The sequence below is a fragment of the Heptranchias perlo genome, chromosome 22 (genome assembly GCF_035084215.1).
Source record: "Heptranchias perlo isolate sHepPer1 chromosome 22, sHepPer1.hap1, whole genome shotgun sequence".
Classification (NCBI taxonomy): Eukaryota; Metazoa; Chordata; class Chondrichthyes; order Hexanchiformes; family Hexanchidae; genus Heptranchias; species Heptranchias perlo.
In genome coordinates, this window is record NC_090346.1 from 33,341,843 (window position 1) to 33,368,832 (window position 26,990).

Consider the following 26,990-nt stretch of genomic DNA (forward strand, 5'->3'; position numbering starts at 1 on the left):
GAAACAAAAGATTGATCAGTAGTAGCTGTAAATGGCAGCAGCAGAACCATTACCAGCACTAGCTGACAAAACATGGGAGCAGTGGTTATGATCTGAAGTTATTGAAATCAATGTTGAGTCTGGAAGGTCGTAAAGTGCCTAAATGAAAGATGAGGTGCTGTTCCTCAAGCTTACATTGAGCTTCATTGGAACAGTGTAAGAGGCCGAGGATAGAGAGGTCAGAGTAGTGGTGGGAAGGGGAATTAAAATGGTAAGCGACCGGCAGGTCAGGGTCACGCTTGCGGTCAGAGCAGAGGTGTTCAGCAAAGTGATCACCCAGTCTGCGTTTGGTCTCCCCAGTGTAGAGGAGACCACATTATGAGCAGGGAATACAGTATACTAAATTGAAAGAAGTACAAGAAAACCGCTGTTTCACCTTTGGGGCCCTGGACAGTGGGAAGGGAGGAGGTGAAGGGGCAGGTGTTGCATCTCCTGCGCTCGCACGGGAAGGTGCCGTGGGGAGGAGAGCGGGTGTTAGGGGTGATGGAAGAGTGGACCAGGGTGTGTCCCCTTCCCTCCCGCTCCCATGCCATTTTAATTCCTCTTCCCACTCCTACCCTGACCTCTCTGTCCTCGGCCTCTTACACTGTTCCAATGAAGCTCAATGTAAGCTTGAGGAACAGCACCTCATCTTTCATTTAGGCACTTTACAACCTTCCGGACTCAACATTGATTTCAATAACTTCAGATCATAACCACTGCTCCCATGTTTTGTCAGCTAATGCTGGTAATGGTTCTGCTGCTGCCATTTACAGCTACTACTGATCAATCTTTTGTTTCTTAACCTGTCCCATTACCACTTTCCTTGCCTTGCACCATCATCCCTTTTGTCATTTAATCATTCGTGCCCTCTTCCCTATCACAGACCTTCCCTTTTGTTCTTTCCTCCCCTCCCCTCGCCTCTCTCCCCCCTTTCCCTGGCTCTGTACTTGCTCAAAAACTTCAACTCTTTTAATATCTTCCTGGTCTGATGAAAGGCCTTCGATCTGAACCATTAACTCTTTCTTTCTCCAAAGATGCTGCCTGACTTGCTGAGTTTCTCCAGCATTTTCTGTTTTATTTCACATTTCCAGAATCCACAGTATTTTGCTTTTGTTTTATTCCATTGGGTAGTTTTTTTTAAAGAATGCTTTTATTTTTACGTATTGATAGGAGTGTGTGAATCCATACCAAATAATGCAGAAACAAGACCAGGATTACACACATACATGAGTAGTATCTCAAGGGATGAAAGATAAATATCTTATCACAGGAACAGCTACACAGGGGAAAATCAAATACTTCGCAGTAAATAAACATACACCATTAATTAACACAGTATGGCATTTTATCTTTTGCATGTACATCTGTGAGATAATGGAGTTCCTATAGTACCAGGACGGGAAAGTAACTTCATTAACAGTTCATGGTACTAAAACCTTAAGAGCGATTAGATTTTTTTCTTCAAAAAGATGAGAAAACACCATTAAAACAAAATTAAGCCTGTGGAAATTACTGATCGCATAAATGAAGCCGGAAGATTAGAGAATGCTGATTAGCTCAGATCACTGGGGAGTGTATGAAGCACACAGGATGTTAATTAGGCAATGGAAATTTAGAGGTGAGAAAACTAGTAACGGAGGCCTTTTCCAGTGACATCTGGTTTGCAATCATCAACACAGCATATGATGATAAAATAATGTCCTCTAGATCAATATGCCTTTCCCATATTTGAATTAAAAACTGCATACATTTCAGAACCTTTCGAAAGAGGCAGAACTGACCAGGTGCTAAATCCCATTTATACCAAGAGCGCCAGAGGCAATCCTAAGATAAACCTTTCAGCTGCCTGTAAAGCACTTTCTGCATTGCTATCTTGTACAAACTTTACCTGACATCTGGGCAGCTCCCAAACAGACCCGTCACAAAACAGGCAGCAATGACATTTATGAAATTGATCACTGAAACTGAGGGAATGTGGTTGGGCAAATCAACAACCCAGACAGTTAATAGAATCATAGAGCAGAACTTTGAGGCCCCCCATGATACTGGTGTTGCCTTATCTGCAGCCGATGACGCATCAGAAAAATCATATGCAATGCACCTGCAATTTTCCAATAAGCCACTCGCTGCATGCGATGCAGTGCCGGCGGTCCAGGGCTTTGGAAAGGTCCACCCACAGAAAGTTACAAAACACAAACAGGCCATTCAGCCCATCAAGTCTGCACCAGTGTTTTTCTGTACAAGAGCCATCTAGCCTAATCCCTCACTCCTACTCATTCCTAATACCCTTTAATACTCTTCTTTTACAAACAATTATCTAATTGCAATTTTTAAAAATAGGGATTCTGCTTCATCAGCAGTTTGTGACAGAGAATTCCACAATCTCGCCATCCTTTGTGTAAAGATATTTTTTCTAGTCTCCCCTATGATTCTTTTTGTGGTTACCCTAAATTTGTTCCCTCTCTTTACTATCTTGCTGACCAGTGGAAACAATCTATCACTAATTCCCTTATCATAACTCTTTGTAATCTTAAAACCTCTGTCAGGTCACCTCTGAACCTTATCTCTGCTAACTACTGACAGTATTCACTTATCAGATTACTTTGTTAGATTTTAGTCATTTGCTGGGCCCCATTTCAAGTTTGATCCCTATGCTTGGTCTCCATGTCTGCTTCATTCCTGAAACAATGGGCAGGTGCCCTGCTCCCAGGCCTCTGGCTATGTTGCTTTATCATTGGTTTCTAGAAAGTGCACAAGATACGCCTGGGTGATGGAAGCAATATAAGTGTCTATGCTCCACCTAACACTACGGCTAAATCTGGGAGCTTTGCACGTAGGGAGTCAGAGGGGTGACCAGTGCTTTATACAGGATACAGAATGCTGGGGCATCGATAGGCTTGCCAACCCTCCAGGATTGTCTTGGAGTCTCAAGGAATTAAAGATTGCTCTCCTGGGCACTGCTTCCAGCAACTCTGGAGAAAAATCACTGCGGTGTTAAAAAAAAAACGTGGCTTTTTTTCTATTTACTTTGAACACTTTTGTTCCTTAGTTATACAAATATTGGCGATAGCGGGGGTTGGGGGAATGGCTGTTTGACTGACAGTCAAGAATCATCCATTCGGGTAATGAAGTCTGTTCGCTTTCCATTTGGCGTGGGAAGGCGGTGCGTTGTGATAATGGATGTGTTGGGCGACCGATGGCAGGAGCATGGGGGCAGGGCGGTTGGAGGCGGGAGGGTCATGTGATGATACCTCCAGGAACATGTCCAACCAGAGTTGGCGACCCTAGGCATCGATGTGCTGTTCCGAAAATGCTACCCACCACTCCACCCACATCAGTATGCTTATTAAACTCCATTCTTTTGTCATGTATAAAATAATGGATTTTTAGAAGTCATTAGAAGGCAGTAATGAGATGATTATAGTATTGAAATCACTCTAGGGCATCTATTATTTTTAGAATACATAGAAAGAGATATATATATAAATACATATATATAATGGTTCTGCTTTTATTCCATTTTTTTCAGGCAGCAGAGGCTGACAGCCATTATGATCCAGGCTACTGATGTACGGTGACATCCACACTGAAGATAAATGATGATGCGTAATCATTGCAAATTGATCAAGAAATAATTTGTAGGCGAGGATCAGGAAATCATATCCCCACCACTTATTAGATGAGGTTCCTGTGTATAGTTTTACATTCAGCATTGCCCTGTTAACTATCAAACCTGCAGTGTGTAAGTTAAGTCAAGCGGTGAGCAATAAGGAAATTGAGAAGCATAAATGGTGCCATAATGCAGCACGTAAAAATAGTTAGTAAAAATCCAGCAGGGTCAGAACTCCAACATGTTCCATGAACAATCGGGAAGGGTTAAGCACAAATACAATTGCACCTTTTCACATTACATTAGACTACTGTGCCAGTTTTCAAGTGAATATCTGAGTCATCAAACCATAATTAAAATTGAACATAGACAAATGCCATTCACCTACAAGTATTTTTCTATATAAAGATTGTAGCCCTGAGTCGTTCAGGCGGGGGGGGGGGGGGGGGGGGGGGGTGGGGAGGTGGATGGCAAACTGTCAAAGTGTCCATAGCGGGAAGCTCAGGAGATTTTAACTCCCGAGCCGCATCTGCATCAGCCTCGTGCCCGATCCTGGCGGGACGCTGTAGCTGGCCTGCAGGCGGGAGCGGGATTTTGGGAGGCAGGAAGCCGCTGCCGGGGAGCAGAAGGAATGGTCCCCAGCACTCCGGTAAGTATTTAGGAGGCTATTGCGGTCAGAGGAGGGGGTTTGAAGCTTGGGCCAAGGGAGGTCCAAGGTTTACTTGTGGGGTCCGGAGAAGCACTCCAGCTCCTCCTGGCCCACAGGGAAACTAAAAAATGAAATAAAATCCATTTACTTTTCTGGGCCTCTTCTGGCCCCGGCTCCTCTTCCTACTGGGTTGGCCTGACGGGGAAGCCACAACCATTTCCCTTGCAGGCCTCCAGTTAATATTGCAGCTGGATCCCGATGATGCCATCGGCGCCCGATCTGCATATTTAAAGAAGGACCCCGCTGCTCTCTGGCTGGTGTCCCTCTCGCCTGCTCAAAAGAACAGGTTAAAATCGCAACCCGCGGGAAGGCAGCAGGATCAGTGTGGGCAAGTCCCACGGGCCATTTTAACTGACTGCCTGCCTGGTTTCTTCAGGGCAGGGTTAAAATCGGCCCTTTATTGTGTGAATGATTTTTAACACAACATAGGTGCATTGTGAAGAAAAATTGAATTAAAGAAAAAACACACACCCTGGAACTGGGCCTATGCTATGGGGTTCTGAATGGCTTGGTAGATATTATAGAGCTCATTTTGTGAGGCTCCACTGCCAAAGCAGATCCTAGCTTGGGTCAAAGCATAGGTCAAAGAATTGGGGCTACAATGCTATAGCCCTAACTCCAATCCACATTTGCATCTCATGAGACTCCACGCTGACAGGAGTGCCTCCCAAAATTACCCCTTATTCGGCTGTATAATTGGTTAGAGATTGTATTAATTCAATGCTAGACACTTGAGGTTGATGGTCCTTTATTTATCCATCAATGTAATCAGTTTTATTCCCCAGAGCCCCATCAGGAATGTGATGTGCTACAGTTGTTATACAACATTTAAAAAAATATTAAGGCAACTTAACAACTTGGAGACAAATTTATATTCATAAGATGGATGCATTGCTCACACACATATATGTGTGCAGTTTATTTTTGGTCAGCAGGATATCTGATGCTTACAAAAACCCATCATTATATTTACAAGCCTCCAAACCAATTTATTGAGAAATCCACTCCATCAGACCATGGGGGTAATTTTAATTCCCAAGAACGGGTGGGTTGGGGGCAGGTGGGAGGTTGAAATAACAGCTTTTAAAATATGCAGATCGGGTCCAATAATGTCATCAGGACACGATCTGCAATTTTAACCTAAGATCTGAGCGGGGGAGAGGGAAGAGTCAGCTCCCCAATCAGGCAAAACCTGAAGGGAGCCAGATCCCAGGCCAGACGAGGCCCAGAAGGTAAGCTTTACATTTCTTTTTCAGGTTTCCTTGTGACCCACAGGTCCCCGGCTGCGGCCTCCTGCCGCAAATTCCTGCTTTGGCCCGCTGGCCAGGCTGTCGATCTGGCTGGCTATTGGGTGGGAGTCTGCATTCTTTTATTTCATAGAAACATAGAAAATAGGAGCAAGTGTAGGCCATTCAGTCCTTCGGGCCTGCTCCGCCATTCAAAATGATCATGGCTGATCGTCTAACTCAGTACCCTGTTCCCGCTTTTTCCCCATATCCTTTGATCCCTTTAGCATTAAGAAATATATCTATCTCCTTCTTGAATACATCTAATGACTTGGCCTCCACTGCCTTCTGTGGTAGAGAATTCCACAGGTTCACCACCCTCTGAGTGAAGAAATTTCTCCTCCTCTCAGTTCTAAATGGCATACCCCGTATCCTGAGACTGTGACCCCTGGTTCTCGACTTCCCAGCCATCAGGAACATCCTCCCTGCATCTAGTCTGTCTAGTCCTGTTAGAATTTTATATGTTTCGATGAGATCACCTCTCATTCTTCTAAACTCTAGTGAATATAGGCCTAGTCGACCCAATCTCTCCTCATATGTCAGTCCTGCCGTCCCAGGAATCAGTCTGGTAAGTCTTCGTTGCACTCCCTCCATGGCAAGGACATCCTTCCTTCAGAAAAGGAAACCAAAACTGCACACAATACTCCAGATGTTGCCTCACCAAGACCCTGTACAACTGCAGTAAGACATCCCTGCTCCTGTACTCAAATCCTCTTGCAATGAAGGCCAACATACTATTCGCCTTCCTAATTGCTTGTGCTCCTGAATGCTCGCTTTCAGCAACTGGTGTACAAGGACACCCAGGTCTCGTTGCACCTCCCCTTTTCCCAATCTATCACCATTCAGATGATAATCTGCCTTTCTGTTTTTACAACCAAAGTGGATAACCTCACATTTATCCACGTTATACTGAATCTGCCATGTTCTTGCCCACTCACCCAACTTGTCTAAATCACATTGGAGCCTCTTTGCATCCTCCTCACAGCTCACATTCCACCCCAGCTTTGTGTCATCTGCAAACTTGGAAATGTTACATTTAGTTCCCTCATCCAAATCATTGATATATATTGTGAATAGCTGGGGCCCAAGCACTGATCCCTGCGGTACCCCACTAGTCACTGCCTGCCACCCGGAAAAAGACCCGTTTATTCCTACTATCTGTTTCCTGTCTGTCAACCAATTCTCAATCCATGCCAGTATATTCCCCCCAGTCCCATGTGCTTTAATTTTGCACACTAACCTCTTGTGTGGGAGCTTATCAAAAGCCTTCTGAAAATCCAAATACACCACATCCACTGGTTCTCCCCTATCTATTCTACTAGTTACATCCTCAAAAAACTCCAGTAGATTTGTTAAGCACGATTTCCCTTTCATAAACCCATGCTGACTTTGTCCAATCCCGTTAATGCCCTCCAAGTGTTCTGTTATCACATCTTTTATAATAGTCTCCAGCATTTTCCCCACTATTGATGTTCAGCTAACCGGTCTGTAATTCCCTGTTTTTTCTCTCCCTCCTTTTTTAAATAGTGGGGTTACATTTGCCACCCTCCAATCTGTAGGAACTGTTCCAGAGTCAATAGAATTTTGGAAGATGATCACCAATGCATCCACTATTTCCAGGGCCACTTCCTTTAGTACTCTGGGATGTAGATTATCAGGCCCTGGGGATTTGTCAGCCTTTAGCCCCATTAATTTCCCAAGCACTATTTTTTTTTTTACTAATACTGGTTTCCTTCAGTTCCTCCCTCTCACTAGACCCTTGGTTCCCTAACATTTCTGGGAGGTTATTTGTGTCCTCCTTTGTGAAGACAAGCTTTCAGTGAAGCCCTGGCCTTACTGGGTTTCCCCACATACTACCACGCTTCCCCGCGCCCTTCCCACCTCTCCATTCATATCGGGGCCATAGTCCCTTTACTGATATGGCTGTGATTAACACAGAGTTGCTGACCTGCACCTTAGCTCTACTGGCTTCAGATTAACTACTGCCTAGTTACAATACAGCTAAGATGTAGTTGCAATTTCTTTTTTGAATATACCCAGAGAAAAGGGAATTTAAAAACTGTATTTCTCGAAACTACATTTAGGTAGTCAGCCATTGACAGGATGCTTGTATTTGAATTGAATTGCTTGACCTTTTCCTGGGAAGCTCATTGATCTATTCCACTTCAAACCACTTATGATTGCAGGAAATTAATACTTACCTAAATAGCTATCAGGGACATTGCTGGACAAGGCTCTGCATGGTATAGATATTAGCATATTAAACCACCTTTTGCTTCACAGGAACAACCTGAAATGGCCTGCAATCTATCCATGTGTATGTTCTGTAGCTTGCATTAGTAAGCCAGCAATACCTAATTTTAACCCTGTGTGTGCTGTTCAGCAAGGAAGAAGTCAATAATTCATTTATTATTGACTAAAATGTTTCATATTTATCACAGCCATCCCACCCATTAGAACATTGACTTGCCGAATTATCTGGAACCAAGTGGGAAGGCATGTCAACCCCTCTGCGTTCCATTAGTGAGCCAGGCTGGCTAGCCAATCAGCAAAAGTGCTCTGTAGTGCTTCAGATCGGCCTGATCTACATATTGGAGTATCGAGTCTGCCACAGAGGGCCGAACTGATTCTGAATTTTTATCACCAGATCTGTTATCTTGGAGGCACCTCACTTACCTCTGACCCCAAGGAGAACAATTATTAGACAACTGACAGGTACAGGGTTAAGCACTTGCTAAGTGGACAGCAGGTACAAGCAGTGTGATGAGCAGCACAACACATGGTAAGATGTGTAGGTGCCTTGCCACCATACTTCTGACCATAGCATGGGCAAACGCCGTAGTCCAGTGATGTAAAATTGTTTTGGCCCATGTCTTATATGCCACGTGCCCAAATTGGGAGTTTTCCGTCATTGAAGAAAGTCAATGGAAAGTAAAGTCGGGCGGGGTGTAAAACAAGCAGCCGATCCAATCCTGACAGTTACCCACCATACGGATTAGGTTAAAATTACCCCACATGCCTGCACAGTAGATGAATGTATGCACTATCCATGGCTCTCTAATTCTACCTGTAGCATGTGAGGCTGCCACAGCTTCATACAAGCCTCACTTACATCTGGAGCTACTCTACATTGATTTCTTTTCCTCTATAAATGTTGCTGAATGTATACCAGGAGTGGAGAGCAGACTGATTTGTTAGTACAAAAGCCCTGGCCCTCAAGCATGGTTTTACACAGAATGTTGTCTCATTGTCCAAATCAATCCAACTGGTTTACTCACATAATACATTTTCATCAAAGGTAACAAGAATTAGGACAGTAGAAATTCCATTTGGCAAACTTCACATGGGAGCACTTAATGTGCTTGTACTATAATCCAGTGCATGCTATTTATATGCAGGCATCACGCAATGTATTCTAAATTAATCCATTTATTTTAAATGGGTTAATGCCAGAAAAAAAAATGCATCCAGAAATGTAGTAAGAGCAATTAAAAGGGTCGAATATGAAGTTCGCTAATCGGAATTTCTACCCTATATTGTCATAACTCACATTGACTTTACACTTTCTCACTTTATCTTCAATATAATGTTTCATTAAACAGTCCACTCTGACCAGAAAAAAACAGCTGAAGTCCTGCAATATTGCAGAACCGGCTAAATAGATTTCCCTGAAGCTTAATCTCCATTCACGTACTCCACACCTAGAAACAAGTTTATCCTGAACTGTGTCATATTCACCATGAAATTATACACAAGAAACTGTCTGTCTGTGAATGTCTTCATGGCTGTATTGTAACAATATTAAGCCCCTCCCATGCTCACTGAAGTGGATTTTATGCCCTCAAGGGGTCTGCGCTGCATCTCCATTTGGCAGCCAAAGAAAACCGCGCTTTGCATTCTAAGCTGTGCAAATTTCCACATTTGCTGCTTCAGTAGCTCCCCCTCTTACTAGGATGAAGGGCCATTTACTGAGAGCACTTAGCAATACTTCCACATGGAATGACTTCAACAACTGACATAGCAGTACCAGAGGGTCAGAAAATCTCTCCTTAAAATGCTCCCACAAAAAGCTGGCTGATAGGCCTCTGTATCAGCCACCGTGACAGTAGACCACGATGAAACCCGTAGCACTGCTGGGCAGACACTTCATTAAACCTATCTGCGTAATTTGTCCAGGCTGGAATTTTCTAAACATCCGGAAATTACCACGGAGGGCATTCCTGTCGGCAACATTTACAACACTGCAAACCTGCCTGGAATGGAAAGCTGTGGTGTTGCTTCTGCTACAAAGGCTGTAATTAAAGTGATAAGGCTAATGGCAGCTGCGTCAATCACACAAGGTGACAACCAGTATCAAACCTACCCATTTACAGTACAGCACACACAAATGCCCCATTTAGGTGACAGTGCTGCTGATGTGATTCATGCAGCTCGCCAGGGAACCGCAGCTCGGCGCCTGCTCCTTCTACTTTCTGCATTTCTTTATGTGGACTTTAAAATTCTGACTCAAATCGCCACAGGGAAACATTATAAAATAAATCCATTTCAACAAAATCTTCATGTTAAACTGCATCTTGTTTGAAAAAAAAGACACAAATTTGAACTGTTACCAAAGTTTCAGGATAAAACAAGTCTAAAAGAAGGTTGGAATCAGTCTTCAATGACAGTGCCATCGAGGCTGGGCAGGCCTCATGCTGACTTTATTGGGGTTTTAGATTTATTTGTGCAGAAAGGTATTGGAAGAGAATATTAGAAGAGTGACGTGGCACTAGTAATAGTAGGGCAAAATTTAGTCATTAAAATTCTGACCATGGATAGTGGCCCCACACAATATGTTATTATTACTCTTTCAAAGAATTTATACACCGGGGCCTAGATTTTCCGACTGTAAAGGTGACAGTAACCAATTCTTTTAAAATAGATTACCTTTTTGTTACAATTGGAAAATCTAGGTCTGTCAAGAATGTGAAGTTAACACAACCGAGCTAAGAATGAGACTGAATCAGAGGCACAAAACTGGACACAGTGGAGAAGGAAAATCAGTTCATCTGCCTTGCATCCTCCTGCAATGAGCCATTCGTCCTGTTTAGTGGTTTGAACTACTCCCACCTTTAAACAGACTTTTCTGGCTATATTAAAATCGAGACGACATTTAAAAAAAAAAATCCTTTGCACAGCCCAGGGGCTAGAAATTCCACAGACCATACCAGCTGGAAATGCGGTGACTTGGGACTTCCATGTGTCACCTTACAATGCAAGTCACCCGTCTCAAAACCAGGGGATGGGGTCGATTAAATGCTTGGGATGGATGCCCTGTGTCACCATTCTGAGTCTCCAGTGCCACCCCACTTTGCCACTGGAGACTCAGAATGGCACCTTGTTCTTATTGGGCCAGTGATTGAAAGGTATTTAAAAATAAAAAATTCTTTTAGTCCTTACATGGAATGGGTGTGGGGGACATTCTGAAGACTTTCTGTCCTCCACTTCTTTGAGGCCTGTAGGAGGCCCAGCATGGAACCCACACCTGCTCTGAACAAATCGAGTAGAATTCACAAAGTTTTCCAGGAATGCCATCAGACACAACCCTGGACTTGAACAGCTGTGGTTCAGTGGTAGCACTTTCGCCTCTGAGACAGAAGGTTGTGGGTTCAAGTCCCACTCCCGAGACTTGAGCACATTATCCAGGCTAACACTCCATTGCTGCACTGTCGGAGGTGCTGCCTTTCGGATGAGACGTTAAACTGAGGCCCCGTCTATCCTCTCGGGTGGATGTAAAACATCCCATGGTGCTATTTTGAAGAAGTGCATGGGAGCTCTCCCCGCTGTCCTAGCCAATATTTATCCATCTACCAAAATCATTAAAGCAGGCTCGAGGACTCACCAATATTTGGGCCCCATCAATTTAGGGCCATAGGATTTAAGCCACTAAATAGGAAGGTGGGAAAAACAGGGTGATACCAACAAACTTTAGAATTTCAACTGGTTTCAGGTATAGAGTTACAATGGGGGTAATTTTACCCTCACACGACGGATGGGAGCGAGTCGGGGGTGGGGATTAAATCGGTAAATATATGAAACCCGACCCCAACCCGCCGCTAATGCGCCCACTTTTACCGCAACGGGTTTGCGGGCAGCCAAGTTACCTGCACTGGAGAGGCGAGCCTGTAATTATAAAATCTAAATGAGGCTCTGTTCCTCAGATTTTGGGAGCCATTTGAATTTAATGGCTACGGGCCGGGTCTCCCACGGCTCGGGAAACCCGTCGGCTGAAGTAAGTGCTTTTCCAGCACTGCTTGTGTGGCCAGGAGGAGCAGGAGTGCTTTCCCCCAGATCCTCAATCTTCTGCCGTGATCTGCCTACCCTCCCGCGGTCTGCTGAAACCCCCCCCGCAATCGGCTGACCACCACCCCGCCCCGATCTGCCGACTCCCCTGTGATCGGCTGACCCACCGCGAAGTGCCACTCTCCCCTTGATCTGCCTCCCCCTGTTGCAATTTTCCGACCCCCCTGCGATCTGCCTATCCCCACCACTATGTCCCGATCTTTCCCTCCGACCACCCTCCTACCAAGCCGCAATCTTTTCCGATCGCCAGGGGCCATCCCCAAGGGTCCCCGACTGCAGCCTTGTACCGCAGGCTTCTCCACCCGGCAGCTGGTCAGCCTCTCAATCTGGCCGGCTGCCAGGCGGGAAACGAGGGTAAAAAAGTATTAATGAGGTCCTGCCGTTAAATTCGACTGGACATCCGCGTTCCTGGCACTTCCAGGTTTTCCGGTCGCAAACGCGCACACCCGCTCCCTCCCCGTCTCCCAGTAAATATCGGGGCCATAGAGTCTACAGCACAGAAACAGGCCATTCAGCCCAACTGATCGATGCCGGCGTAAAATATACTTGCACTGTGTATACGTGCCTCCTTTATTTTTACAGTAAAAATTGTTTGCATTTCAATACTATGTTTGGGGTAGAACTTCCTCCAGCCACTAATTATTTTAAATGAGTTAACATCTCCATTTGAATAGAAGACAGACGAATGTGATGCAAGTACATTCAGTTTTCACCCATGATATCGCCTAATGTTTTTCTAGGCTTTTGTTCCCTTTATCTTTGCTCTTCTGAAGCTTCTTGTGGGCTGGTTAATGCAGCCTGAAAACTAAATTTCTGCAGTGCACGATGGTTATTTGACAAAAAAGGGAACTTTAGGAAAGATGTCAAGGGCTTGGAGAGGGTACAGAGGGGATTTATTAGAATGGTACCAGGGATGAGGGACTTCAATTCTGTGGAAAGACTTGAGAAGCTGGGATTATTCTTAGAGCAGGGAAGGTTAAAGGGATATTTAATAGAGGTGGACAAAATTATGAAGGGCTTTGATAGGGAGAAACTGTTTCTACTGGCAGAAGTGTCAGTAACCACAGGACACAGGCTTAAGATAATTATCAAAAGAATCTGGGGGGGCGGGGGGGAAATTAGGAGAATTTTTTTTACGCAGCGAGTTGTTATGATCTGGAATGCACTGCCTGAAAGGGTGGTGGAAGCAGATTCAAAAGCAACTTTCAAAAGGAAATTGGATAAATACTTGAAGGGGAGAAATTTGCAGGGCTATGGGGAAAGAGTAGCGGATCGGGACAAGTTGAATAGCTCTTTCAAAGAACCGGCACAGGCACGATGGGCTGAATGGCCTCCTCCTGTGCTGCAAAAATCTATGATTCGATTAGTTGCTTTGCCATCTTAACACAGAGTGAGGAACACATGCTTGTAGGTGGAATATTTAGCTCCACTACAAATAAAATCTAAGTTAAATGATGTTTGTGAAATAGTAGCCAATTAAAAAATTCAATGCAAAACAGATGACGATGATTAAAAAGTCACTTGCTATTCCCACAACAGAACAATCTTATCTAAAAGAGATCACAAAGATGCCTCAAAAAATCTCCACAATGTCTAATAACTGGTTGCTCGACTCACCTGTGCGGAAAATGAAAAATGTGTCAAGACATCGTCCAGCGTCGTTAAAACTGGGTCACTGTCTTCAGGGCACAACTATAGTGTATTGTGGGCTTTTTTGTTCCTGTATCAAGCTCTGTTGAGCCATAACAGAAGGCGTACCAAACACTAATGGTAAGCACACAAATGCACTGACATGTGAAGAAGTCATTTCATGATTAATTTCTTAAATGGGGTCAACAAAATGTCTCAATTCTGTGCGCATAGCACGAGGCTCAGTCTGGGTACAGAAAGCCTGGTATTATCAGAGATTCAACTACTGTAAAGAGATGAGCTTCCCAGGGATCATCTAAAAAAAAAGACCGTGTTGTCGTAGTAATCATCCTGACAGACTTTGTAGGTTACTCCTGTTAAAATGTAATTGTGATCCAATTTACAGTCATACTGGTCCCTGCCTGCACACCACGATCTCACTGTCAAGCACACTTCTATGAACTGTGAATATATGCAAATTGTGGTTGTTTACAAACAATTCATCCTTAAATCTGCATGCAAATTGCTTCTGTCCCAGCTGGTACACAAGCCAAAATGGTGGTTTTGCATACGCATGTTCCTTAGCATACATGAAAATCCTCTAATCAGAGTAGTACAAGCACTTCTGCCAGGTTAACTGGTAGTCAGTGTGATTGAAGCCGGCACAGTGAAACAGACAGACTAAAGTCAGGCAAGAAAGATTGGAAAGTTAATTTATGCCAGTCAAAATGGCAGTAATACTTGTCCATGTTTATTAATATTAAAAGGGTACGGTAGCGTAGTGGTTATGTTACTGGGCTAGTAATCCAGAGGCCTGGACTAAAATCCAGAGTCACGAGTTCAAATCCCGCTACGGCGGCTGGCGAATTTAAATTCAATTAATTAAATAAAAATCTGGAATTAAAATACTAGTATCAGTAATGATAGCCATGAAACTACCGGATTGTCGTAAAAACCCATCTGGTTCACTAATGTCCTTTAGGGAAGGAAACCTGCCGTCCTTACCCGGTCTGGCCTATATGTGACTCCAGACCCACAGCAATGTGGTTGATTCTTAATTGCCCTCTTAGGGATGGGCAATAAATGCCGGCCTTGCCAGCGACGCCCACATCCCGTGAACGAATAAAAAAAAAAGAAAGCTCTGTGATGAATACAAGTAATGATCACTGCCATTTTCAAAAGGAGTACAGTGCTAAGCTAATATCCAAGTTTATCTGGATATCTTGATGTCACATACAAATAGGCTTGGCAATGCATGGCATGGCCAGTATGGTGGTGTATTATAATAATTAACCCTTTGAAAATAAGAGATGATTCTTTTTAGGTCCCTAAACAACTTACTTTTTACAGCCAGTGATCACCACCTTTAATGAAAACCAAAGTTTTAAATTAAAAATTCTTCCTTTCAGTTACATCTGTCGATGTTGCAAGTAAACACATCATGACACGTGAGTAGCTTTGAAATGGTCTGTCAGGTCCCACAAGTGAGAAAACAAAATCATGCGTCAATTCACAGAAACAAATGAAAGACTCAGAGCTCAGGTGAAGGAGCATTAGTTGGCAGGGTTGGTGACAGAAACAGGATAGATGACAGCACTGCTCGGTAATGTCCAGTGTTACAAGGGGAAGCCATGAAGACGATGGACAAACTGCATCTCTGACTGGTGTCAGACAGATACTGTGTGGGTTGCAAGTTAGGACCAAGAGGAAGACATAGCTTGGGAGAATATTTCATCAATCATTAAAAGGTATTATGTGATAGTTAACTACTTAGGGCTGTTTTTAGTTAATGACATACTGAAAGGGCAGCCCTCTGATATGTGAATGGAAGCATTTGCTGGATTAAAAGGAACTCTTGTTAAAACACTTTAGTGAGTGCAGCTACATAGTGTAACTACTGACTACAAAGGCACTGCAGTAGAATATTTACTTTTAGAGTACAGAAGTGACTCGACCTCTGGTTTGTAATGACTCTATATCATTAAAGGACCAATTAGTCTTTTCCCTCACTCTTAAAACAAAATTCTAATCCTAAATGATTCTCAAAACTCAAACAAGAATTCACTGCACATTTGAAGCCCTGCACTGGTGCTGTGTTGAAGGTCACCTGCTACTTTATGGTAAATGGCACTACGGGGCTTTGCTGCTTGAGTAGAAGTGCTCTGTGAGATGTTTGAAAAGACACACCTCTGCCACAGAGGCAGAGAATGTGGAGCAACTTTCCAACATTGTGTTGGGTCCATCGTTAGTGGAATGAGGCAAGACAGTGAAAGAAAACTGCTGGGAGTACGGCCTTGGTTGGAAAATCAATTTTCCATTCGGAATAAATGTCATTGTCAGAAGTCAATACCAATGAGCTCAGCGGTAAACACCCGTGAATAACAATAGAAATATAACGGAAAACTATTTTATGAAGTCAAACCCATAGAAAACACCAAACAAGGCTTTCAATCCAATCACTCTGGATAACCTTTAAATGTTAACGATCAGTACTCCCTACTCAGCAGGTTTCACAGCCAACATCAGCTAAGATAAATGTGATGACTTGCTGGTTGTGATAAACTGAGGAGAGCAGGGTAAAGGAATCAATAGGCCCAGGTATTGAAGTTATTAACCTGCTCTATTAAGTCAGCATGAACTTGGAGACTTAATGTAGAGGTTTCTGCTGGAAATCACCCATGTTGCAAAGTGCTGCATCACACTAAATTAGCTCTCGGTGACTTTGATTGAGGTTCTTTAGTATCAATGTACTGGTTGTGTAGGCTGAATTCATAACTAGGAAAATCGTTTCGTTCACATATTTCAACTGTGACTTTAAAAGAAAAACAGGATCCAAATGTGTTGAAGTTTGAGAGAGATCTGGGCAAAAATAGTTTAGCTTGCAACATTTATTCAAAGCTGTCATTTTCAGTTCATTCCAATTTTTCTTTGTGCAATTTTGTCTCTGACTTGTCTCAGATATGATATTTAGGTCCTGCTATACTGACGTATTTGCTAAAAAAACAGGGTAGGTGACTGATTCTGTTGTCTAATACAAATGAGTGGTCAACAGGAACCAAGAGTATACACAGTGGAATACGTGGGGAATACAAACACATTGTACTAAACTTTCTTGAAATGTCTGCCATGAACCTTGAAGAACACAATTCTTTCACAGTTTTTTTATAACTCCTACCTATAGGAATAATTTATCATGAGGTACATTAGGACTTTGAGGCAGAAAGATAATCATTTGATCATAGGGATAAGTACAGATGAGGGAGGCCAGTCAGCCTATCTAGCTTATCCTTCAGTTTTAATATCACTGAAATTTAAGGGAATCTTTCTGCTTTGAAGAGTTTATCAGCTATAAGTTTATAACCTAAACTTATTTTTGAATCTAAGCTGCAGTTAAGACTAAACACAAGAGATCTGAGGAACAACACTGAGTTGCGTGATTCCATCCTGTGTATTCTGTGCTTGAAACTCTCGCACTGAAAAATGCAATTTAAACTGAGCTTGACAAAATTATATCCAATGTGCTTCTAAACATACAGCCCAGCTCTGCCTCCTGATACACATACAGTCCAACCCTGCTTCATGACTCTCGCCTCAATGTCTTTTTCAGTAAAATCATTTTGCCCTTTCTTTTTAAGACCATGTTTATTCTTGGGGCTGCTGTGGTTGCAGAAGAGGTAAAACTGATAACATGGAGAGTGGAAAATACTTCAGGGAGTAAATCCTGAAATTCATTTTTGAAAAGCTGCACCACAGGAGAACTAGTTATTCCAGTAACTTAAAAAAACAGAAACTATCTCCATTCATCAATATTCTCAAACAACACTAGGCACAGCCTGTATAACTCATCTCTAGTTCCAACTTATGTTTTGGAAACCCTAACTCAATGGTATTGTAAATGCTGATAGAATGCCGGAGGGTCGAATGCAGTGTCCCACCGTTGATGGCACTGTCCAGTATTGATAGACCCTGCCTGACTGAACTGTTTAGTATCTGACCTACATTTTCTTTAGCCTAATGAGCTGCTGTCCAGTCTTTCCTTCTCTACAGAAGCTCAGGTCTCGATTAGGAGCAGCTACTGAACAAAGTTAAAAAGGAGAGAGTGGTGCAAGGATGTTGCCAGTGTCCAGGCATTCTTGGACTCTCAAGTAAAGTGTAAGTGTATATACTTCCTCTTTTCTGTACCTGATGGGGTAATCAGCAGCACTTAGGTTGATGAAGAAGTCCCAGGACCAGTCTTTCATCTCCAGTAGTTCCCGCATGCTCTGCAGGTACATGGTCAGCAGACTTGCCCCTCCCCAGATGGTGGCCATCCGCCAGGACGTGACCCGCACATTTGGGTACTGGCTGGCAAACTGTAATACTTCGCGATGCAGATAGTTCGATCGCTTAAAACAGAATAAAAACATTATTAATGGAACAACAAACAATTTTTAAGCAGTCATCCAATAGTGCCGCTCGTCTGCATGCTTTGCATTTCCTTGTCACGGCAACACAAGGTGCCCGTAGCTGAACTGGACCTGTTCAGGATTCACCATCGAGTGAGTGACCAACTCCAGGAAGTAGTTTCATACCAGTCATCATTTTAATGGCAATTGGTGCAAAACCAAATTTATAAATTTTAAAACCAAAATTTAAAAAGTGCCCAAGTTTTAATGTTAAAAAGATTATAGGGCAGTCTGCCCTCTATCAACATTAAAAATGTCATTGGTATTCAAATCCTGCCAAACAGGGCGCTACATGCATATTCAGTGCTCTACTGCTCCCCAAGTTGAAAGCGGTGTTGACAGTAAAATTCAATCCTGTAGACTCGCACCATTCTCAGAACCGTTTTGGTGTAAAATTGATAAGATATAACATAACTACACCATAAGATAGCAAAGAGATTTGAAACGGTTGATTTCTAGATAAACGACAAAGAAATTATGTGAAGAATGTTAACCTCGACGATGGATGGATTTCACTGTTACATTCTCTTAACACAAAATCACTATTGTAAAACACGATACTGGCAACGTGTGCAAAAAGTCCTTTTTTCACTATTACCAGACAGCCATCAGGTTTTAATAACATCAATCCAGGGACTTGATAGTCTCATGGCCTCTCTTAAGCCTACCTTGTCCACGTGCATGTAATAGTAGTGATCTTTATGATAAATCGCCTTGAACATGCGCTGCAGCTGTCGTGAAGCTCGACCATGAACAACCAAAACGAAGGCGATTCTGACAGGGTTTGGTGGCAGAGATTCCAAGGAGTCATCCTCCGGCTGGATATTATTTGTTGCTTTTCCTGTTTGTAACAGATGATGAAAATCACAAAATTAGAGAAAATGCCATACAAACGTCTTTGGAGGCTTCTTTTGTAGTGCAGATGATTTACCCTAATGACGTGGCAATAAAAGTATAAACTAATATTGCTGTCACTCCCCAGGATCAGTCTGAAGATTCAACCACGATACAAGCCACTCAGAAAAGCTCGCAGACTACCACAATGTACCATATAAAGTCCACCAGATATGTTGAATACTGTAAATGTAACACGAATTAAAATGTAACCTAAGCGCATTAAAACTATTACCAGACAGCCATCAGGTTTTAATAACATCAATCCAGGGACTTGATAGTCTCATGGCCTCTCTTAAGCCTACCTTGTCCACGTGCATGTAATAGTAGTGATCTTTATGATAAATCGCCTTGAACATGCGCTGCAGCTGTCGTGAAGCTCGACCATGAACTCCACACCTCCACTACTCGCCTTTAAACAGCCACCCAACCTCAAACAGACCATCGCTCGCAGCAAATTACCTAGCTTTCAAGAGAACAGCGTCCACGACACCACACAACCCTGCCGCGGTAACCTCTGCAAGACATGCCAGATCATCGACACAAATACCACCATCACACGAGAGGACACCACCCACCAGGTGCATGGTTCATACTCCTGTGACTCGGCCAACGTTGTCTACCTCATACGTTGCAGGAAAGGATGCCCCAGAGCATGGTACATTGGCGAGACCATGCAGACACTGCGACAACGGATGAACGGACACCGCGCAACAATCGCCAAACAGGAGGGCTCCCTCCCAGTCGGGGAACACTTCAGCAGTCAAGGACATTCAGCCACCGACCTTCGGGTAAGCATACTCCAAGGCGGCCTTCGAGACACACGACAACGCAAAATCGTCGAGCAGAAATTGATTGCCAAGTTCCGCACCCATGAGGACGGCCTCAACCGGGATCTTGGGTTCATGTCACGCTACACGTTACCCCACCAGCGAACAAATGTTATCTGTTTTTAATATAACGGGTCAGTTGCTGTCTTTTCTATGTTTCTAACTCTCTATCTCTGTTTTTTTTTGTTTGTTGTTTTTTTTGGTGATTTGTATATTCTGTGAGACCTGGCAGGTAACACCTGTCTGTCTGCACACTGATTGCCTTGGCAACGGGCAGTTGAAAAAACTGTCTGTACTCACCAAGCATTGTTCTGTGAATTATAAATGCGACTTCATTTCGAGGATTTCATTTCCACATCGTTCACCTGAGGAAGGAGGTAGCCTCCGAAAGCTTGTGAATTTAAAATAAAATTGCTGGACTATAACTTGGTGTTGTAAAATTGTTTACAATTGTCAACCCCAGTCCATCACCGGCATCGCCACATCATTAAAACTTACTTTTGGGAACTAGAGGTTGGGGGTGAACTCGAGGTTGGGCTCAGAGCGAATCGGCAGCTCATTTTACAGCTCGTCTGATTTTCATTTCCATTCAAGTCAACGAAAGCGAAAATCAGGCGTGGTGTAAAACAGGCCACCGATTCGCTACGAGCCCGTTGAGCGCTACTGGCGAAGACCAAGTTCACCCTCGTTATGTTTTTATCATTTCCTGATGATATATATGCTGCAAGTCTCACGGCATCAGGTCAAATATGGGCAAGGAATTCTCCTGCTGATTACCACCTACCGCCCTCCCTCAACTGATGAATCAGTCCTCCTCCATGTTGAGCACCACTTGGAGGAAACAATGAGGGTAGCAAGGGCAGAGAATGTACTCTGGGTGGGGGACTTCAATGTCCATCACCAAGAGAGGCGCGGTAGCACCACTACTGACGGAGCTGGCCGAGTCCTGAAGGACACAACTGCCAGATGGAGCCTGCGACAGGTGGTGAGCGAACCAACAAGAGGGCAAAACCCACTTGACCTCGTCCTCACCAATCTACCTCTCGCAGATGCATCTGTCCATTACAGTATTGGTAGGAGTGATCACCCCACAGTCCTTGTGGAGACAAAGTCCCGTCTTCACGCTGAGGACACCGTCCATCGTGTTATGTGGCACTACCACCGTGCTAAATGGGATAGATTCAGAACAGAGCTAGCAGCTCAAAACTGGGCATCCATGAGGCGCTGTGGGCCATCAGCAGCAGCGGAATTGTATTCCACCACAATCTGTAACCTCATGGCCCGGCATTTTTTTTTTTATTCGTTCACGGGATGTGGGCGTCGCTGGCAAGGCCGGCATTTATTGCCCATCCCTAGCAAGATTTTTACAACTGCGTGGCTTGCTAGGCCATTTCAGAGGGCAATTAAGAATCAACCACATTGCTGTGGGTCTGGAGTCACATATAGGCCAGACCGGGTAAGGACGGCAGGTTTCCTTTCCCTAAAGGACATTAGTGAACAAGATGGGTTTTTACGACAATCCGGTAGTTTCATGGCTATCATTACTGATACTAGTATTTTAATTCCAGATTTTTTATTTAATTAATTGAATTTAAATTCGCCAGCCGCCGTGACGGGATTTGAACTTGTGACTCTGGATTTTAGTCCAGGCCTCTGGATTACTAGCCCAGTAACATAACCACTACGCTACCGTACCCTCACTCTACCATTACCAACAAACCAGAGGATCAACCCTGGTTCAATGAGGAGTGTAGAAGAGCATGCCAGGAGCAGCACTTCTACAGGTAAGGTGCCAACCTGGTGAAGCTACAACTCAGGACTACATGCATGCTAAACAGCAGGAGCAGCATGCTATGGACAGAGCTAAGCGATCCCACAACCAATGGATCAGATCAAAGCTCTGCAGTCCTGCCACATCTAGACGTGAATGATGGTGGACAATTAAACAACTAATGGGAGGAGGAGGGTCCATGAACATCCCCATCGTCAATGATGGCAGAGCCCATCACGTGAGTGCAAAAGACAAGGCTGAAGCATTTGCAATCATATTCAGCCAGAAGTGCCAAGTGGATGATCAATCTCGGCCTCCTCCCGATATCCCCAACATCACAGAAGCCAGTCTTCAGCCAGTTCGATTCACTCCACGTGTTATCAAGATACGGCTGAGTGCACTGGATACAGCAAAGGCTATGGGCTCCGACAACATCCCGGCTATAGTGCTGAAGACTTGTGCTCCAGAACCAGCCGCGCCTCTAGCCAAACTGTTCCAGTACAGCTACAACACTGGCATCTACCCGACAATGTGGAAAATTGCCCAGGTATGTCCTGTCCACAAAAAGCAGGACAAATCCAATCCGGCCAATTACCGCCCCATCAGTCTACTCTCAATCATCAGCAAAGTGATGGAAAGTGTCGTCATCACCAACAACCTCCTCACTGATGCTCAGTTTGGTTTCTGCCAGGACCACTCGGCTCCAGATCTCATTACAGCCTTGGTCCAAACATGGACAAAAGAGCTGAATTCCAGAGGTGAGGTGAGAGTAACTGCCTTTGACCTCAAGGCAGCATTTGACCGAGTCTGGCATGAAGGAGCCCTAGTAAAATTGAAGTCAATGGGAATTAGGGGGAAAACTCTCCAGTGGCTGGGGTCATACCTAGCACAAAGGAAGATGGTCATGGTTGTTGGAGGCCAATCATCTCAGCCCCAGGGCATTGCTGCAGGAGTTCCTCAGGGCAGTGTCCTCGGCCCAACCATCTTCAGCTGCTTCGTCAATGACCTTCCCTCCATCATAAGGTCAGAAATGGGGATGTTCGCTGATGACTGCACAGTGTTCAGTTCCATTCGCAATCCCTCAGATAATGAAGCAGTCCGTGCCCGCATGCAGCAAGACCTGGACAACATCCAGGCTTGGGCTGATAAGTGGCAAGTAACACTCACACCACACAAGTGCCAGGCAGTGACCATCTCCAACAAGAGAGAGTCTAACCATCTCCCCATGGCATTCAACGGCATTACCATCGCCAAATCCCCCAACATCAACATCCTGGGGTCACCATTGACCAGAAACTTAACTGGGCCAGCCACATAAATACTGTGGCTACAAAAGCAGGTCAGAGGCGGAGTATTCTGTGGCGAGTGACTCACCTCCTGACTCCCCAAAGCCTTTCCACCATCTACAAGGCACAAGTCAGGAGTGTGATGGAATACTCTCCACTTGCCTGGATGAGTGCCGCTCCAATAACACTCAAGAAGCTCAAAACCATCCAGGACAAAGTAGCCTGTTTGATTGGCACCCCATCTACCATCTTAAACATTCACTCCCTGCACCTTCGGCGCACAGTGGCTGCAGTGTGTGCCGTCTACAAGATGCACTGCAGCAACTCGCCAAGTCTTCTTCGACAGCATCTCCCAAACCCACGATCTCTACCACCTAGAAAGACAACCACCTTCACATTCCCCTCCAAGTCACAGAACATCCTGACTTGGAAATATATTGCCGTTCCTTCATCGTCGCTGGGTCGAAGTCCTGAACTCCCTATCTAACGGCACTGTGGGAGAACCTTCACCACACGGGCTGCAGCAGTTTATGAAGGCAGCTCACCACCACCTTCTCAAGGGCAATTAGGGATGGGCAATAAATGCTGGCCTTGCTGGCGACTCCCATATCCCATGAATAAATATTTAAAAAAAATCACCTTTGTTACATTCTATTGTTTACCCCTTTATACATATGCAGTATTAGTTGTTACAGTCTCTCAGTCAAAACGTTTCTGCTTACTGGACAGAATTTTTTTTACATCCTGTTAAAGATGCCTAGTTTCATAAGACAAAAGTGCTTGTATATTAAGGGGGCAAATCCGAGGCAGTCTAAGATGAGATTGCAGTGCATGTGCATAAATGCATGTAACATGTTAAATAAGGTTGGTGAGCCTCAGGCTCAAGTCGCCACAATGGAATGTGATATAGTGGCAATAACAGAGACCTGGCTCAAAGCAAGGGAGGATTGGGTATTTAATATTCCTGGCTACAAGTTATTCAGGAAAGATAGCGAAGGATAGAAAGTGGGGTGGGGAGGGGCTGTGGCAGTATTGATCAAAGACACTATTATAGCACTGGAAAGGGATGATGTAGTTGAGGGGTCAAAGACAGAATCTATTTGGTTAGAAATAAGTAACAATAGAGGAGCTATTACACTATTGGGTGTATATTATGGGCCAGAAATCACGCAGAGCGGCAAGGCAATGCTCACCGCAGCTCCTGCATATTAAATTAACGAAAATACTTACTGCGGGCTCTGTGGCATCGAATTGCATGAATTTGAACTTAAAAACAAAATGTGCGCTGTCAACCCAGCCTCTGAGCAGCGTGAGTTGCCACGCAGCTGGAAAAGTCTGAGAGGAGAAGACACGCCCACAAAATCTGTCAGGAAGTGAAGTCATGCCCACAGATTCAGGCTGCACTGCTCAAGCAGGCAAGCAGACTTCATTCATTTAAAGTTAGTATTCTGTACGTCACTGTAAATAAAAATGTAAAATTATTTTTAGAAAAAGCCAAAGAAATAATTGAATTAAATTAAAGAGACAGAGGGAAAAGCAAAAAATAATTTTAATTTTTTAATTTAAAAAAAACATTTTAATGACCAAAAACTATTAAAATAAGGAATAATATGAGACTCCGCATTTTTAAAAGTTAATGTTTAGTTGTTTGGCAGTCATTAAGACTAACCGCGCCTTTAAAACTTAGTTTAGACCTGGTATTTTTAAGCGTACCAGTTTGGTGGCGTAATTAGTTACTTTCCAGCTGGGCAAATAAGCAAGTTGGCGCTTTTTCAATGAATTCGCTGATTGCAGCGTGTGATGGCCCTTTAATTCGAAGCTGTCCTATCTCCTGCGAACCAGTAGGAGCAAGTTCTGGATTTCCACCTTTCACTGCAAATGCGGGAACTTACTCCTTCAATTCGTCACTAAAAACAGAGTGCTGTTGAGCTCCTCCATTATTTTAGGAGCGACTTCTGGCCCAATAGAACACCAAATAGTGGGAAGGAGATAGACGAACCAATTTGCAGGCAAATTACAGAAAGATGCAAGAACTATAGAGTAGTGTTAATGGGGGACTTCAATTATCCCAATATAGACTGGGATAGTAACAGTGTAAAGGGCAAAGAGGGGGAGGAATTCCTGAAATGTGTTGAGATCTTTCTGGAACAGTGTGTTTCCAGCCCAACCAGGAAGGAAAAAGTGCTGGATCTAGTTCTGGGGAATGAAGTGGGGTAGATGGAGAATGTTTCGGTGGGGGAGCATTTGGGGAACAGTCATCATAATATCATTAGGTTTAAAATAGTTATGGAAAAGGACAAGGAACAACCAAATGTGAAAATGCTTAAATGGAGGAGAGCAAATTTCAGTGAGTTAAAAAGGGATCTTGCCCAGGTGGACTGGAATCAAAAATTGATAGGCAAAACAGTAATTGGGAGGCCTTCAGGGAGTAGTTGGTTCGGGTACAAAGTAGACACATCCCTACGAGGAGGAAAGAAAGAGCATCCAAAGCTAGAGCTCCCTGGATGACTAAAGATATAGAGATTAAAATGAAACAGAAAAAGGAGGCTTATGACGAATATAAGGTTCATAATACAGTAGAGAACCAGGCTGAATACAGAAAGTACAGAGATCTAAAAAAGGGAATAAGTGGGGCAAAGAGAGAGTATAAGAATAGATTAGTGGCTAACATAAAAGGGAACCCAAATTTCTATTATAAACATATAAATAGTAAAAGGGTAGTCAAAGGAAGGGTGGGGCTGATTAGGGACAAAAAAGATCTTCTTGTGGAGGCAGAGGACAAGGCAAGTAGAGAGTAGTGGTGAACGGTTGTTTTTCAGACTGGAGGGAAGTATACATTGGTGTTCCCCAGAGGTCAGTATTAGGATCACTGCTCTTTTTGATATATATTAATGACCTGGACTTGGATGTAGAGGGTATAATTTCAAAGTTTGCAGATGGCACAAAACTCAAAAAGGTAGTAAACAATGTAGAGGATAGTAGAGGTATTTTGGTTGGAAGAATGGGGAGAGGCAATATAAACTAAATAGTACAATTTTAAAGGGGGTGCAAGAACAGTGACCCGGGAGTGCACATACACAAATCTTTAAAGATGGCAGGACAAGTTGAGAAGGCTGTTAGAAAAGCCTTTGGGATCCTGGGCTTTATTAACAGAGGTATAGGGTACAAAAGCAAGGAAGTTGTGCTAAACTTTTATAAAACACTGGTTAGGCCTCAGCTGGATTATTACGTTCAATTCTGGGCATCATACTTTAGGAAGGATGTCAAGGCCTTAGAGAGGGTGCAGAACAGATTTACTAGATTGGTGCCAGGGATGAGGGACTTCAGTTATGTTGAGAGACTGGAGAAGCTGGGATTGTTCTCCTTAGAACAGAGAAGGTTAAGGGGAGATTTTATAGAGGTGTTCAAAATCATGAACGGTTTTGACAGAGTAAATAAGGAGAAACTGTTTCCAGTGCCAGAAGGGTCGGTAACCAGAGGACACAGATTTAAGGTGATCGGCAAAAGAGCCAGAGGCAACATGAGAAAACATTTTTTTATGCAATGAGTTGTATTGATCTGGAATACACTGCCTCAAAAGGAAGCAGATTCAATAGTAACTTTCAAAAGGGAATTGGATAAATACTTGAAGGGAAAAAACTTACAGGGCTATGGGAAAGAGTTGGGTATTGGGACCAATTGGATAGCTCTTTCAAAGAGCAGACACAGCCATGATGGGCCGAATGGCTTCTTTCTTTTCTGTACCTGCTATGATACTATGAATAACAATGAATATGCTATGATGGAGGTAGAGCTACAAAATCTGTGGAACAGGAGGGGAAAAAAGCAAAGAAATATCATTTCAAAAGGGGGAGACTCAGCACTGGGACCACTTTATAAAGCAAACAGTTAAAAAAATGATTACTTTAATTTTTCAGGAATATTTTTGTTTAAGCAGTGAGTTTTGATGACATCATCAGGCCATTGACTTGGATGAGTTAGTGAATGCAACCACGTCAAGGTGCAAATTTAAGAGGCAAACCAGAAAAAGTCTATAATCTAATTTGTACTCATGCTTTAGTGGTCTCTTAATAGTGCTTGGATAATATGTAATGTGACTATAAAACACTCTCCGACAACCTTTTGTAGCCTTTAAAATGCAATAATCAACAACTACATTCATTTTGT

The 26,990-nt window shown here is 43.6% G+C and overlaps 1 protein-coding gene across 1 annotated transcript in view; it reads right to left on the reverse strand.

The window, feature by feature from the left end:
- The window catches only part of xylt1 (xylosyltransferase I), a 222,886-nt gene that overhangs the window by 60,554 nt on the left and 135,342 nt on the right, over nt 1-26,990 (reverse strand). Inside the window, exons 3-4 of the mRNA XM_068003219.1 lie at nt 18,711-18,883; nt 17,780-17,982 (exon numbers count right to left, since the gene is read on the reverse strand). Of these exons, the coding sequence (XP_067859320.1) occupies nt 17,780-17,982; nt 18,711-18,883 (376 nt within the window). The remainder of the gene's footprint in view (nt 1-17,779; nt 17,983-18,710; nt 18,884-26,990) is intronic.